Consider the following 13,548-nt stretch of genomic DNA (forward strand, 5'->3'; position numbering starts at 1 on the left):
ACCATGGATCTCTGGTGTCCTACCTACTTAATCTGTCAAAAACACTAAGATTTCAGACCACTTGTGTGTTCTTGTTAACTTCCCATGGCAATGATAGGAATGCTAAAAACAAGAAACACTGAAACAGGACAGCTCCCCACCAAGTTTCACCAGGATCACAAAGCCTGCCAAGTACAAAAACATCCCATCTCTGAGAAAGAAACCTGAATCTGATGTCGCAAAAGGAACAAGGAAGTGACTTCTGAATGGCAGCTTTGACGACACACAAACTGGTGAATGCTTGAGTGCACCTCAGTTGACCTGAACTGTGAGGATTTCTCCAGTGCTGACCTGGAATGTGAGGCTGCGGGTTGGGAACCCTGGGCTGGGCCGGTAAAGGCACAGATGAGGAGCAACAACTCCTCATAGTTGCTTCCCGCTCCCCTCCCGTCTCAATCTCTAAAATCAGTGAATTTTTAAAAAAAATTAATGAAGTAAAATGTGAGGCTTTGTCAAAAAAGTTTCTTTATCATACACAGTAGGTAAAAAATGACATAAAACCAGCATCTCTTTCCAAATGGCTCATGACCACCCAAGCTGCTCGGGCCATTCACTGGAGCACGGCGCCATCCTGTGGCCACGCTGAAACCACCTGTCAACAGGGTGCCATTCCAGCCCGCTCTCGAGTGAAAAGAACACTATATTCTGCCTACTTTTATAATTTTATTGACTCTTTTCTCATACATTTAAACCAAAAACAGCACATGGCAATAGTTTCTTATCCCAGTCTCAACTCACTTGATTGCCTCAAGAGACCATGAGAACTAAGCCACCTTATGCCTCTAAATAACTAAGATTCAAGTTACATAGCAAGTTCAAGTTTCTGCCCACCCCCGGGCACAGCCAGTAATCCAACCCATGTTTCCAGCTCCAGGGACTCCAGCCTGCTCTATCTCAGCATCTTCCTATCTGGTAAGCCTGAAGATTCCTTCCGGCTGTCCTTCAGGCGGGTCAGGGCTGAACCAGACAGGGAAGTACGGTCTGGTTCCGTCATCCCTGTACAACAGCTGGTCAGCCAGGAAGTCATTTCCACAGTCTTCTCTCTACCATGTACCTTCCTCTCCCTTCTTCAGAGCTTGTTGCTATCACTTTTAAGTAACAAGATTCGGTGTCCCTTCAACTGACTGAAAGGTGGTTTAAGCCTGACACGCTTTCCTGAGCTAAGAAAAGAAAACAAAGTACTCTGTGGCCTTTCCTGCCGTAAGATCAAGTAAACGGGAGATGCAGGACTGCGAGGGCAGTGCTGGAGAAGCACCCCGCCGGCCCCGGGACGTCTCTCTAGCACTAACTTAAGGGTACGAGGCAGACGTTCTGGGGCCAAGGGGGTATAACGAAGGGAAACTCATTTATTTCCCCCTTTTAAACTTCCCTGCTGCTCCAGTCTTTGCCTTCTTCTTAGCAGATCCCTTGGGTTCTGGCTCCTTGCGCTTAGCTGACGAGAGAGAGCCGGTCACCTTGAAGAAGTCATCCAGGCGACCTTGGGTGCTGCCTTGGCGGCTCTTGCTCAGCCGCCTGACCCCACTGCGGATCCGCTCCTCGGAGAACTGCTTCTCGCCGCACATGAACTTGACGAGCTCTTCTTCCTTTGGCTCGCTCCACTTCAGCTCCACGGAGTCCGCGTCCAGCACCTCAGGCTCCAGGAAGAGCTGCTGGGCCTCCTTGTGAAGCCAGTTTGCCGGCACGGGGTACTTGTTGGGGTCGAGCCGACGCACGATCTCCTCGATGCTCTTGTGCTTCTGGATGAGGTCGACGGCCCGCTTGGGCCCAATGCCCCGGATGCTCTCGCAGTAGTCGCTGCCCAGCAGGATGCACAGGTCCACAAACTGCTCCTGGTTCAGGCCCAGCTCCTGCAGGATCCGGCTCAGGTGAAACTCCTGGATGGGCAGCTTCTTGGCCTCGCTGGCAGTCAGGTGCCGCATTAGCACAGGGCTGCCGAAGGTCAGGCAGTCCATGTCCTCCGTGGCCGCAGCATAGACTTTGCCAGCCTTCACCAGGGCTGCGCAGCTGGCCTCTGCCTCGCTGGGTGCCTCGAGGTACGGGATGCCCATGAGGCTCAGTAGGTGCTTGCACTCATCGTTGTGTTGCTTGGTGACCTTCACCAGCCGCTTAGTAAACTTCTCCACGTCCTCCTCGGCCCCAGCAGCCTGAGCCTGATGCAGCTGCTTCTCGGCCTCAGCCCGCCGCTCACTGCGTTTGGCCAGCTCGCCGGACTTCAGCTGTGGCGGCTTGCCATCAAAGACATACACGGGCTTGATGCCGTTCTCTATCATGCGGATGGTGCGGTAGAACATGCCCATCAGGTGGCTGGTGGTCTCGCCCTCCTCATTCTGCAGCACATCCCCGCCCTGGCGAACAGCAATCAGGAACTGATAAATGCTCATGGAGGCATCAATGGCCACCTTGCGGCCAAAGTAGCTCTTGATGTCATTCTCCCGGATGGCACTGGGGGCCACATCGGCAATCAGTTTGGCCAGGCCTTGAATACCCATAGCAGTGCAAAGGAAGGGGTAGCTGAAAAAGAAAGGCAAGTAAGTCAGGGAGGAACTGAAAAGATGAAAAAAAAAAAAGTTATAATTGAGCCCTGGCCAGTTGGCTCAGCGGTAGAGTGTTGGCCTGGTGTGTGGAAGTCCCGGGTTTGATTCCTGGCCAGGGCACATGGGAGATGCGCCCATCTGCTTCTCCCCCCTTCCCCCTCTCCTTCCTCTCTGTCTCTCTCTTCCCCTGGGCTCCACGGCCTCCACCTCAGGCTCTAGAATGGCTCTGGCCACAACGCAGCATCGCCCCCTGGTGGGCATGCCGGGTGGATCCCGGTTGGGCACATGCAAGAGTCTGACTGCCTCCCTGCTTTTAACTTCAGAAGAATACCAAAAAAAAAAAAAAAAAAGTTATAATTGGTGCTATCTCACCAACTTCAAGCCTTCATCTAAATAAATTTGGTACAACAAAAAGGACACCAAGTGAGCACTGCAGAAAATGAAAAGATGAACAAGACAAGGTTTCCACTGCTGAAACTTACAGTCTAGCAAGGGACTACACTCAATTAATACGAACTAAGGCTTCTTGAGTATAAATGAACTGGGTACTAAGAGGAATAAGACACTGCTGATGTCCTTAAGGGCCTTAAAATTTTGTAGATAATGCCTGGCTGGATAACTCAGTTGGTTAGAGCATCATCCTGAAGCACAGAGACTAAGGGTTAGATCCCCAGTCAGGGCACATACAGGAACAGATCAATGTTCCTATCTCTCTCTCTCTCCCTTCCTCTTTCTCTAAAATTAAAACAAGTTTTGTGGTTAAGACAACACTAGGGTGAGGGCCACAGCAGACATCTGCATCAAGGACCATGTAAATCCAGAGTGTACCTGGCCAACTCGAGGAGTCTAGGGATCACAAAGGCAGAACTGAGCCCTGAAGGACAGGCAAATACTGGTTAGACCAGGGGTCCCCAATCTTTTTACACAGGGGGTCAGTTCACTGTCCCTCAGACCGTTGGAGGGCCAGACTATAAAAAAAACTATGAACAAATCCCTATGCACACTGCACATATCTTATTTTAAAGTAAAAAAACAAAACGGGAACAAATACAATATTTAAAATAAAGAACAAGTAAATTTAAATCAACAAACTGACCAGTATTTCAACGGGAACTATGGACCTGCTTTTGGCTAATGAGATGGTCAATGTGCTCTTCTCACTGATCACCAATGAAAGAGATGCCCCTTCCGGAAGTGCAGCGGGGGCCGGATAAATGGCCCGGGGCCGTAGTTTGGGGACCCCTGGGTTAGACAAAGGTGAGATGAGACAGATACCAGAGCAACCATAATATACTACACGACTGAATGTGTCAAGTGGTAAAATAAAAATGAGCATCCATCTTCTTGCCAATATATTCCTCCACCTCCCTCCACGACACTCACGCCTCCGCGACACTCACGCCTCCGCCTCCCTCCCCGTACAGCTGTGATGCTTAGTTTTGTGTGTGGGCTGGGAGGCTCCAGTACCCAGTCACTGAACCCGGTGTTGCTGTGACCCTATTTTGTAGATGTGGCTAACATCTACAATCAGCTGACTGAAAGTAAAGGAGACTGCTCTCCATCCTGGGGTTGGGCCTCACCCGAACCATCGGAACAACCTCCACAGCGAACCCTGAGCGTTCACGAGGAAGGACTGCCGCCTCAGGACTGCAGCGTCAAGTCCTGCCTCAGTTCCCAGCCTGCCGCCCTGCCACTTTCAAACTTGTCAATCTCTGTCATCACCTGAGCCGATTCCTTAAAACAAGTCACTTCAGGTCCAATGTGGCTTTCTCATGCAGTGTCCCCTCAGCAACGAAGAGTCTCTACTTCTGCCGCAATGTCGCTAGGAGCGCTCGACCCTTTCCTGGCATGCTCTCTCTGCAGTGTGCCTTCCAGGGCTCTCACCCCAGGTGCTGACCTCGTCTCTCCGCCCAGTACTGCATCTCTGTGGTTCAGGCCCCTCAACAAGTACTTCCTAAGGTGGTGTTCCCCAAACTGCGGCCAGGACGAAACCACGCCCCCCCCACGCACAGTTTTTGCTACTTCCATCAAAACCTGTGCTTTCATTCACTTAAGATTTTCATTAAAACGAACACAACTGTTTAAAGACTAAGAGAACTTGAAAAAGAGAACTCACTTGCAGCCATGTCTGTTACATCAGTTCTAGTTTACACGTGTTAAATGTATAACTGTTAAAAAAGGATTGTGGGCCCTGGCTGGTTGGCTCAGCGGTAGAGCGTCGGCCTGGCGTGCGGGGGACCCGGGTTCGATTCCCGGCCAGGGCACATAGGAGAAGCGCCCATTTGTTTCTCCACCCCCACCCCCCTCCTTCCTCTCTGTCTCTCTCTTCCCCTCCCGCAGCCAAGGCTCCATTGGAGCAAAGATGGCCCGGGCGCTGGGGATGGCTCCTTGGCCTCTGCCCCAGGCGCTAGAATGGCTCTGTTCGCGGCAGAGCGACGCCCCGGAGGGGCAGAGCATCGCCCCCTGGTGGGCAGAGCATCGCCCCTGGTGGGCAAGCCGGGTGGATCCCGGTTGGGCGCATGCGGGAGTCTGTCTGACTGTCTCTCCCCGTTTCCAGCTTCAGAAAAATACAAAAAAAAAGGATTGTGTGTGTGTGTGTGTCACTCACTTAAAGCCACCATGTACCCACTGGTGGCATGTGTTCAATATTCTACGAAATATTACATATTAGGCTTTCTAATTGTTCTCGTTCTTCCCGCACAGAGTTCCTTCCGAATAAAGCACAGGGACCTTGTTCCACGCCTCCTCCTACTTAAGCTCAAACATCTCGGGTGGCAGAAAGACCCTCCCATCTCGTGCTCAGGTCCCACCCCCTGCGCCCTGGGTGGGGCCGCCTCTCCCCACTCCCACCCAGCTGAGCCCTTCCCCCCCCATCCTCCAGCCCCTTCTCAGGTCCCTCTCTTCTGTCTCCCTGTGGATGGCAGTGGCCTTGAAACCATCTGTGGTAGCATCAGTCACTTCTTGTGTGACGTTACTAAGTAGTTTAACTTTGGTTTTATGGGTGAAAAGAATGAAAGGCTTAAGCAAAAAAAAAAAAAGTTTGGTTTTTCTCATCTGTAAAATAAAAGATGGATCCCATGCCTGTGTGGCAGAATCACTGCGAGGACTAACTGCAGTGACAGCGAGGAAGTCCCGGCACGCACTGGGTGCTGTATAGGCGTCCCCCACCCCCCGCACACTGCACTTGTCAGCCGGCGGGCCCCCCCCAGCACCCGCACACCGCTGGGGGGGCAATGCCCTGTCAGCCGGAGGGCCCCCCAGCACCCGCACACCGCTCGTGGGGGGGCAATGCCTTGTCAGCCGGAGGGCCCCCCAGCACCCGCACACTGCTCGGTGGGGGGGCAATGCCCTGTCAGGCGGCGGTCCCCCCCAGCACCCGCACACTGCTCGGTGGGGGGACAATGCCCTGTCAGCCGGCGGTCCCCCCATCCCCGCACACCGCTGGGGGGGGGCAATGCCCTGTCAGCCGGCGGTCCCCCCAGCACCCGCACACCGCTGGGGGGGCAATGCCCTGTCAGCCGGCGGGCCCCCCAGCACCCGCACACCGCTCGGTGGGGGGGGGCAATGCCTTGTCAGCCGGCGGTCCCCCCCAGCACCCGCACACTGCACTTGTCAGCCGGCGGTCCCCCCCACCCCCCGCACACTGCACTTGTCAGCCGGCGGTCCCCCCAGCACCCGCACACCGCTCGTGGGGGGGCAATGCCCTGTCAGCCGGCGGGTCCCCCAGCACCCGCACACCGCTGGGGGGGGGGCAATGCCCTGTCAGCCGGCGGTCCCCCCACAGCATCCGACAGCGAGGTCTACACAGGACCTTGGCTAAAATTCTCAACGATCCCTCGAGATGGGGTTATCATCCTCTTTCTACAAATGGATACAGGGGCTCGGAGGTCATGCCACTGGTCCTACCACTGCGGGAAAGTGGCGGGACAGCACTCCCGTTCCGCCCCGCGCGGCAGCCGGCCCCCGCCAGCCCCCAGCGCAAAGCAGGCCCCGCCCGCCCTCGGAGACGCTTCCCCTGGGGTCTCACCTGGCTGCAGGGGCGCGAGGTCTCGGCAGCTAGCGCTTGGCGCGGTGTCGCCCAGGACAGTCCTCAGCCCCGCTCCCGTCTCAGCTCGCCCGCGGGTCTTCTCTTTCCACCGCCTTCCAAAGCCCGCGCTCACGTCACGTGACCCGCTGTGCGCACAGCCTCCTGGGAAGTGTAGTGCAGGCCCCGACCTCTCAGCCAGCTTCTCACGTCAAACAGTTCCGGCAAGGTGAACGGCCCCTCTCAGGGACGCTATCCTATCCTTCTCCACCGCTTGCCCTCACTCCGTCCAAGGTCCTCGCAGGCCCTAGCTCTCATTACACCCAAAACAGGACTACAAGTCCCACAATGCCACTTGCGCAGGCGCACTTCCTTTTCCGGCTGCACAGCGCTCCTGTCTGCCGACGTGTTTTTCCGGTGGCGGAACGGCGGGTTATCCTGTACCCAGCAAAATGGTGAGAAGGTTGAGGGGCGTTTGGACCAGGGCTGTGAGGACCCCTCGGGGGCCGTCCCAAATCCTGTCTCTCTCGCAGAGGCCTCGGACGCCCGTGATCCAGGGAGCGCGAGGCTCCCATAGCCTCCGGCTTGGGCTGAGGGGCGGGACCGGGAAGCCCCCCGCCGTGGACCCCTGAGGCTGAGGTTTTCTCTCTCTTCAGTTTTAAGGGCGGGGAACGTGAGGTGCATTTTTAATATCTTGGCGCTTTTATCTCTCTTACTCGTGATCAGGCTGTTCTCTCTGTCTAGAAGTTTCTTCTCCCTGCCGCACTCGTACTCATACTACAAGGCCCTGGGCAAATGTCACCTTCTTGGTGAAGTCTTTCCAGTCCTTTCAGCCAATGGGCCCCTCCTTGGAGCCCCCCCATCCTCTGTAAAAGACTTCTTGCCACGTATCCTGGACTTCATTGTTACCTGCCACGCCTCCTCGTGACCACCGTCTGACGTGCCTCTAGCCCTGAAATGATGTCTATTCATCTTTGTATTCCCAGTGCCAAACACGGGGCCTGCAACTGGAGGCGCAGTAAATGGCAGCGATTGTCTTTATCATTTGGGGAGGGGCGAAGAGCATAAATGTTTACCGAATTGAAGTCCAGTGTCTCTTACAACAATGGGGTCGATTTACTTCTCTAGAGTTGTTATGTTCAGGACTTGAGAAGCGGTGGCTGGTGGGTGACAATGGAAGTTAGCATTTGTACGGAACTGTATGTTTAGAGCCCTCTTTCATGGGCATTACCTCATAATCGTCCCTAAACTTTGAGAGGGAAACAAACACCTATCGAGCCAACTATATGCCAGGCAGTAGCCAGATGCTTTGACATTCATGTTTCTTTTTTTTTTTTTTTCTGAAGCTGGAAACGGGGAGGCAGTCAGACTCCCGCATGCGCCCGACCGGGATCCACCCGGCATGCCCACCAGGGGGCGATGCTCTGCCCATCTGGGGCGTCGCTCTGTTGCATCCAGAGCCATTTTAGCGCCTGAGGCAGAGGCTACAGAGCCATCCCCAGCGCCCGGGCCATCTTTGCTCCAAGAGAGAGACAGAGAGGAAGGAGAGGGGAAGAGGTGGAGAAGCAAATGGGTGCCTCTCCTGTGTACCCTGGCCGGGAATCAAACCCAGGACTCCTGCACGCCGGGCCAACGCTCTAGCGCTGAGCCAACCGGCCAGGGCCTCATCATCTTTCTTAAATCATACGTCACCCCGGTGAGATGTTCTAACTCCTTGACTGAGACTCGCGTTCACCTAGTAGAGCCAGAATTTTAACTGATGTCTTTTGCCTGTAGATCCTGAGATTCCATAGTAGCGTAGTGAGAAAAACACAAAATTAGAAGTTGAGGTCTCAGTACTGGTCTAGTGCCTACAGATGTGTGTCCATAAAGCTCCTAAAATTATAGGCAGACTTTTTCTTAATATATGGTTTTTCTTAGGCAGAGAGTCCAAACCTTTCATCACTGTTTTTCCACAGTGGTCCGTAGCCCCAGGAAGTATTAGGGGCCATCAACCTATAGTTCATCAGTCATCTTCTGTGTCCTGGCCTGACTGTCAGACGCCCGTCTTGTCTCATAATTAAAAAGATAAAGTGCCACCTTAGTTTCAGATGTAATTGTTGTCACTCCCAAACTGAATCGGTTGATGTTGGTTCTGAAGGATTTCCGCGTTTCGCAGGTTGAAACAGGCCTTAAGCAGTCACAGCAACAGGAGGCTCCTTGGGACCCTGTCGTCCCCCCCCCCCCCCCTCGAGCTGAAGTCGTGGGATTCTTTAATGGCTCCGATCTCATGTCCTCTCCTAGGAGCTCGAGGCCATGAGCAGATACACCAGCCCAGTGAACCCCGCTGTCTTCCCCCACCTGACCGTGGTCTTGTTGGCCATTGGCATGTTCTTCACGGCCTGGTTCTTCGTGTATCCTTCCACTGAGCAGCAAATGGGCCTGAATCGGGGATGTGGGAAACTGAGGCAGAAACCGTGAATGAACCCCGCCAATTTTGACCTGGTGTGGGGCTGGAAGGAGGTCGAGGGAAGGCCGTTGGTGTTCAGGATTAGGTTGTGGCATTCACTTTCAAGTTCAGGCGAGTTCAGTTTGCTCTTCAGATTTCTAGGGCAGTAAGTAGAGGACCTGGCTGGACTGGACTCGGGGCAGATATGAAGTTGGGAAGGTGGTATAGAGAGAGCTGCCTCCTGGTGTCAGCAGCTCTGAACACTAGTCTTATTCCACCATTCATTGCTGTGTGACCTGGGGCAAGTGTCCTAACCCCTCTGGGCCTCATTTTCTTCCTGGGTCATAGAGGGGTAGTATGGAGCAACAGAGTCTAGGTCATCTCTTGGGCCTCTGCCTGGCTGCACTAAGTCAGACAAACCTTGCAGAGAGCCCACAGCCCAGACCTTTCCCCCAGAGTTGCAGTGGCCGTGCGCCCTGCTCCGTACAGTCAGTCCCTTTGCTTCTCCTGAACCGTCTTGGCAGTTACGAGGTCACCTCCACCAAGTACACTCGGGACATCTACAAAGAGCTGCTCATCTCCTTGGTGGCCTCCCTCTTCATGGGCTTTGGAGTCCTCTTCCTGCTGCTCTGGGTCGGCATCTACGTATAAGCTCCCAAGGGTAAGAGCTGTACCCGGGCGGGACGCTGGAGCAAGCTCCCAGGCCCACAGCACTGGGTGCTCGGGCCTGCACGCCTCCTCGGTTCACGGAGACAGACTCAGAAGGACAGACAGGAGCACCAGACCCATGCGCCTCCTTCCCTGTTCCCAGTGGGGGTTGGAGCCCAGGGAGACCTACGTTGTCAGCTGTACATTCTGTCTGTGTACAGCCCTCTTTCACAGACATTACCTCATAACCATCCCTAAACTTTGGGAAGGAAACCAACACCTGTGGAGCCAACTAGCAGGCGGCAGCCAGGGCCTCGACCGGGCTGTGGGAGGACTTCCCGTGTCCGTGCCTCTGGGCTCTTACCCAGGAACTTGGACAGGCTGTTGAGGAGGGGGCCAGAGGGGGTATAAGGCTTACCACTTGCCGCAAGGAGCACTGTTTGGATTAGTCTGAATGTCTTTGGCCATTGAAATAAATCTTGACTAAGTGATAAAAGAACAAAATACAGATAACCCACCAAACAGGTCATGAGAATGGGCTAGCTTCAAAGGGGGTGCCCGGGAGCTTCGGGGCTCGGTAGAAAGCGGGTGGGAAGGAGATCTCTGGTCTCATTTTGACACCCCTCTCCTTTCTTAGGTTCCACAGGGCAGCTTCACCGAATCCCTGCTTTTGTAAATTAACTTTTTTACTGTTGCTGGAAGTGTCCCGCCTGCTGCTCACAATAAAGGCAGAAGTGTGACCATCTTGTCCGGTGCCCCTTCTGCAGTGGGAGTGGGTGCTGGGGTTGGGACCTACCTTGCTTCCCCAGTCCCAGCCCTTCCTGTTTCTCTTCTGCCTCCCAGACGGTTCCTGCTGTGGGGACCTGCTCCGTCCCTGGGAGGGGCACGGGTGGGGAGGTGTCTAGTGCTTGTGGTTGAAGGCTCACTGTGGACGGGAAGGGGCAGGCCTCCCCTCTTCTGCTGTTTCTAGAGCAGACTTATCTAGGAGCCCGCACCAACCAGTCTGCCCTGGGCCAGTCCTCTGCTGCAGCTGCCACCGCCCTTCCCGGGCTGTTCCCTGGGCAAGGCTGAGCTTTTCCCTAGGACGGCCACCTTTGAGCCGGGTCAGGCAGTGGGAGGTTCCTAGGGTGTTGCTAAGGGAAGGGGTTGCTGAGTCCAGTCCCCAAGCCTCGCACGAGGCTAAAAAAGATAGTGGGGTGTAAAGCTTCCATCGGCCAGGGAACCCCAAGAGTGTGTTATCTCCTAGGCCCTCAGGCGACTTCATCTCCCACCAGAACAATCTGAAGAAGAGACGGGGGCATGCTCAGATACAAAGCTGTATTTATACATTTATTTATATACGTGTATTTACTTCGGAAGAAAAGAACAGTTCAGGGGACAGGAAGCAGACAGGCCCAGGGCTGCTCCCCTCGGCCTGCTCCAGAGTCAGAGGGAGTTGGTACACGATAAATACGACTCAAAGCTTGGGGACAGGAACGGGGGGGGGGGGGGGTGTTAACAGGGAGGGAGGGCGCTCTATGCACACGCAGGCTTTTACGGGAGAGAGAATGAGGGCAGGGGTCTTGTGCATTGAGAGGCCCTATGTACAGCTTGAAGCTTGGGGGAGATTAGCCCAAAGGGGAGTGAGAAAGGGAGAGCTGGCTGCCGGACCCTGGGCAGGGCTTGGAGCCGAGACCCACTCAGCAGCACTTGCAGGCGGCCCCTTCCCCTTCCCTGAGGCCCTATCGCCTTACTGGGCTGAAGGCAACTTTGGTCCAAGGTTGACCCCCCTCGAGCAGCTTGGAGCCCCTGTCTGGCCCCAACCGGGCACTGAGGATCCGCACCCCAGGCATGGAAACAGCCAGCTGCTAACCAGATTGGGGCTATGCTGTGTCCAGATGGGCTCCAGGGGGCAGTGGAGGGTCACTTTCCAGTTAAGAACTGAGGGGCCGCAGTCCGAGAACACACCCCCCACTGAGGAAGCCCCAGCATCCTATCACAAAGGAGTGAGGCTCAGCAGTTTTAAGGCGTTTAGGGAGGATCCCCCTGTGGGAGGAGAGAACAGAGCAGTACTAAGGCTGGGCCCCCTGCATGGTATGAGAGCCAGGGGATTCCTAGTCAGAATGAGGGAGTGGGGCTGCATTGGGGAGGGGCTGAGCAGCTGGCACTCAGACCCCCGCTGTCTCCCCATCCTTAGGGTAAGTGCTTTGAGAGCCACCGCGGAAGGGGGCCTGCAGTTTCAAGATTCCGCCCCGACAGAAAGGCCTCCCGTTCAGACAGAATGAGAGGTAGGAGAGGGACGAGGCCTAGTTCCCAAAGAGGTGGCGGACAGGACAGGCGGGCGGTCCTGTCTGCATGTCTGAACCCATGGCAGACACGGCTAAATGATTTCCGTACCCTATCCACAAGCCAGATGTGGCCTCGGTCTGCTGCAGGCACCCACTCGGACAAGTTAACGTTGGCACTGAAGATAAGACTTCTGCCCTAACCTGAGCCCCCATCCCATTCCTGGGAGGAGGTTGGGCAGAGATGGGGCCGCTGCCAGGCATTGGTCCCTCCAGTTTGACTGTCCAGGCTCAGCAGGGGAGCCCTTGACTTGGGGCGACAAGGCCACCAGCAGACAAGAGTGGAGGGAGGGGCCAGAGTCTTGGTGGTCAGGAGTGGGGTCGGTATCTCAAGGCCCCTGGGACGGGTCAGAGCCGGGTCCGGTCTTTGCAATGTCATCCCAGGGCTCTGGCCCACGTTGGGCTTTCCGTCACCATCCTCCCACTCCTGTCTGGGTTTAAGTGCATTTTAGTAACTCATTAATAACAGCAAAAGCTATCTGTGTCCACTACCCATCAGCCCAGACGGCCTGCTGCCTTGCAAGGATTCCTGCTCCTCTGCCCAGAGAATGATGGGTCACCAACACCAGTGTGAGCTGTGGCAGTGCCCAAGAGCCCAGTCCCTGGGGCTGCACCACCTGGCAGCTCACAGGGACCTTCCCTTCCAGGATAGTCCAGGTTCAGGGGGCCAAGGCCTACCCGGCCCACTGGGCCACTGGGCCAGCCAGGGACTAAGTGTACATGAGGCACTTGGTCAGTCTCCAGCCCATCGGGGCTGGTTTCGCTGCCCCGGGAGCTCTTGGAGCCAGGCTCTCCCAGGGGGAAGAGACCTGGCCACACTTAAAGCTTTGAAGTGCAAGTCCAGCGTAACAGTCAAACCCCCAGATTCCACCACCTTGCCGCCCTCGGGTGCAGCTCTGAGCCTGAGGGCTGTCCACCCGCCACTAAGGCACGGTTCCAGCCAAGTCTCAGGGTTCCCGTCCAAGCCCCTGCTGGTCTCAGGCAGCCCGGTTCTCGGAGGCCCAGAATATGGCGCCCAGTCTCAAAAGGGGAGGGTGGGCTCTGGACAGAGCCGCAGGCTTCCTCTTGTTTCCAGGGCTCTTGAAGCCGGCCCTCCACCCCCCATATTTGTGAACCGGTCCCGTCCTGGTCCCTGGCTCCAGGGCGCGTGGCAGGAGTGGTAACAGGAACAGCAGCTCCAGTGTGAGGACTTCCAGTTTCACAGGCGGGGGAGGGCCAGGCCCAGCTCAGTCTCGGAGGGAGCGCCAGTGGAGGGTGGAGAGCTGGTGGGCGCAGGCTCCAGTGTGACACCATCGCGTCCAGTGTGGCAGGGGTGCCCGGCGCCCGGGCCTTGGGGCGGGCCGCCTGGGGAGGGCAGCTCAGTCACACAGGCGGTAGAAGCGGAAGTAGTAGTCCGTGGCCGGCCGGACCGGGGCCTCCGCGCTGCAGTTGGCCTGACCCTGGTGGAAAGGCAGCGGGACCGGGTGAGGCGGCCTGGCTTTGCAAGGCCGGAGCCTCCCCACACACACTGCCCCAGGTTCTTTTTTTTTTTTTTTTTTTTTGTATTTTTCT

At 55.8% G+C, this 13,548-nt stretch overlaps 3 protein-coding genes across 10 annotated transcripts in view; 1 reads left to right on the top strand and 2 right to left on the bottom strand.

Moving 5' to 3' along the window:
* Positions 1-490: 490 nt before the first annotated feature.
* FEN1 (flap structure-specific endonuclease 1) lies at positions 491-6,768 on the bottom strand. Its single transcript, XM_066360709.1, has 2 exons — positions 6,601-6,768; positions 491-2,550 (listed from the first exon to the last, which is right to left on the bottom strand). The coding sequence occupies exon 2, from the start codon at positions 2,526-2,528 to the stop codon at positions 1,386-1,388; it is 1,143 nt and encodes a 380-aa protein (XP_066216806.1). The 5' UTR covers positions 2,529-2,550; positions 6,601-6,768; the 3' UTR covers positions 491-1,385.
* Positions 6,769-6,920: 152 nt separating this feature from the next.
* On the top strand, positions 6,921-10,413 carry TMEM258 (transmembrane protein 258). Its single transcript, XM_066360718.1, has 4 exons — positions 6,921-7,052; positions 8,881-8,990; positions 9,550-9,686; positions 10,311-10,413. The coding sequence occupies exons 1-3, from the start codon at positions 7,050-7,052 to the stop codon at positions 9,674-9,676; spliced, it is 240 nt and encodes a 79-aa protein (XP_066216815.1). The 5' UTR covers positions 6,921-7,049; the 3' UTR covers positions 9,677-9,686; positions 10,311-10,413.
* A 649-nt stretch (positions 10,414-11,062) lies between these two features.
* Positions 11,063-13,548, bottom strand: part of MYRF (myelin regulatory factor) — a 42,550-nt gene continuing 40,064 nt past the window's right edge. For 2 of the 8 annotated variants that reach the window (XM_066360742.1, XM_066360764.1), the window contains one exon: positions 11,063-13,436. In XM_066360742.1, coding sequence (XP_066216839.1) covers positions 13,356-13,436 — 81 coding nt within the window. In that variant the 3' untranslated portion in view covers positions 11,063-13,355. The remainder of the gene's footprint in view (positions 13,437-13,548) is intronic. The other 6 variants (XM_066360757.1, XM_066360731.1, XM_066360736.1 and 3 more) reach the window with 3 other exon arrangements.

This window comes from Saccopteryx leptura, chromosome 1, assembly GCF_036850995.1.
Source record: "Saccopteryx leptura isolate mSacLep1 chromosome 1, mSacLep1_pri_phased_curated, whole genome shotgun sequence".
Lineage (NCBI taxonomy): Eukaryota > Metazoa > Chordata > Mammalia > Chiroptera > Emballonuridae > Saccopteryx > Saccopteryx leptura.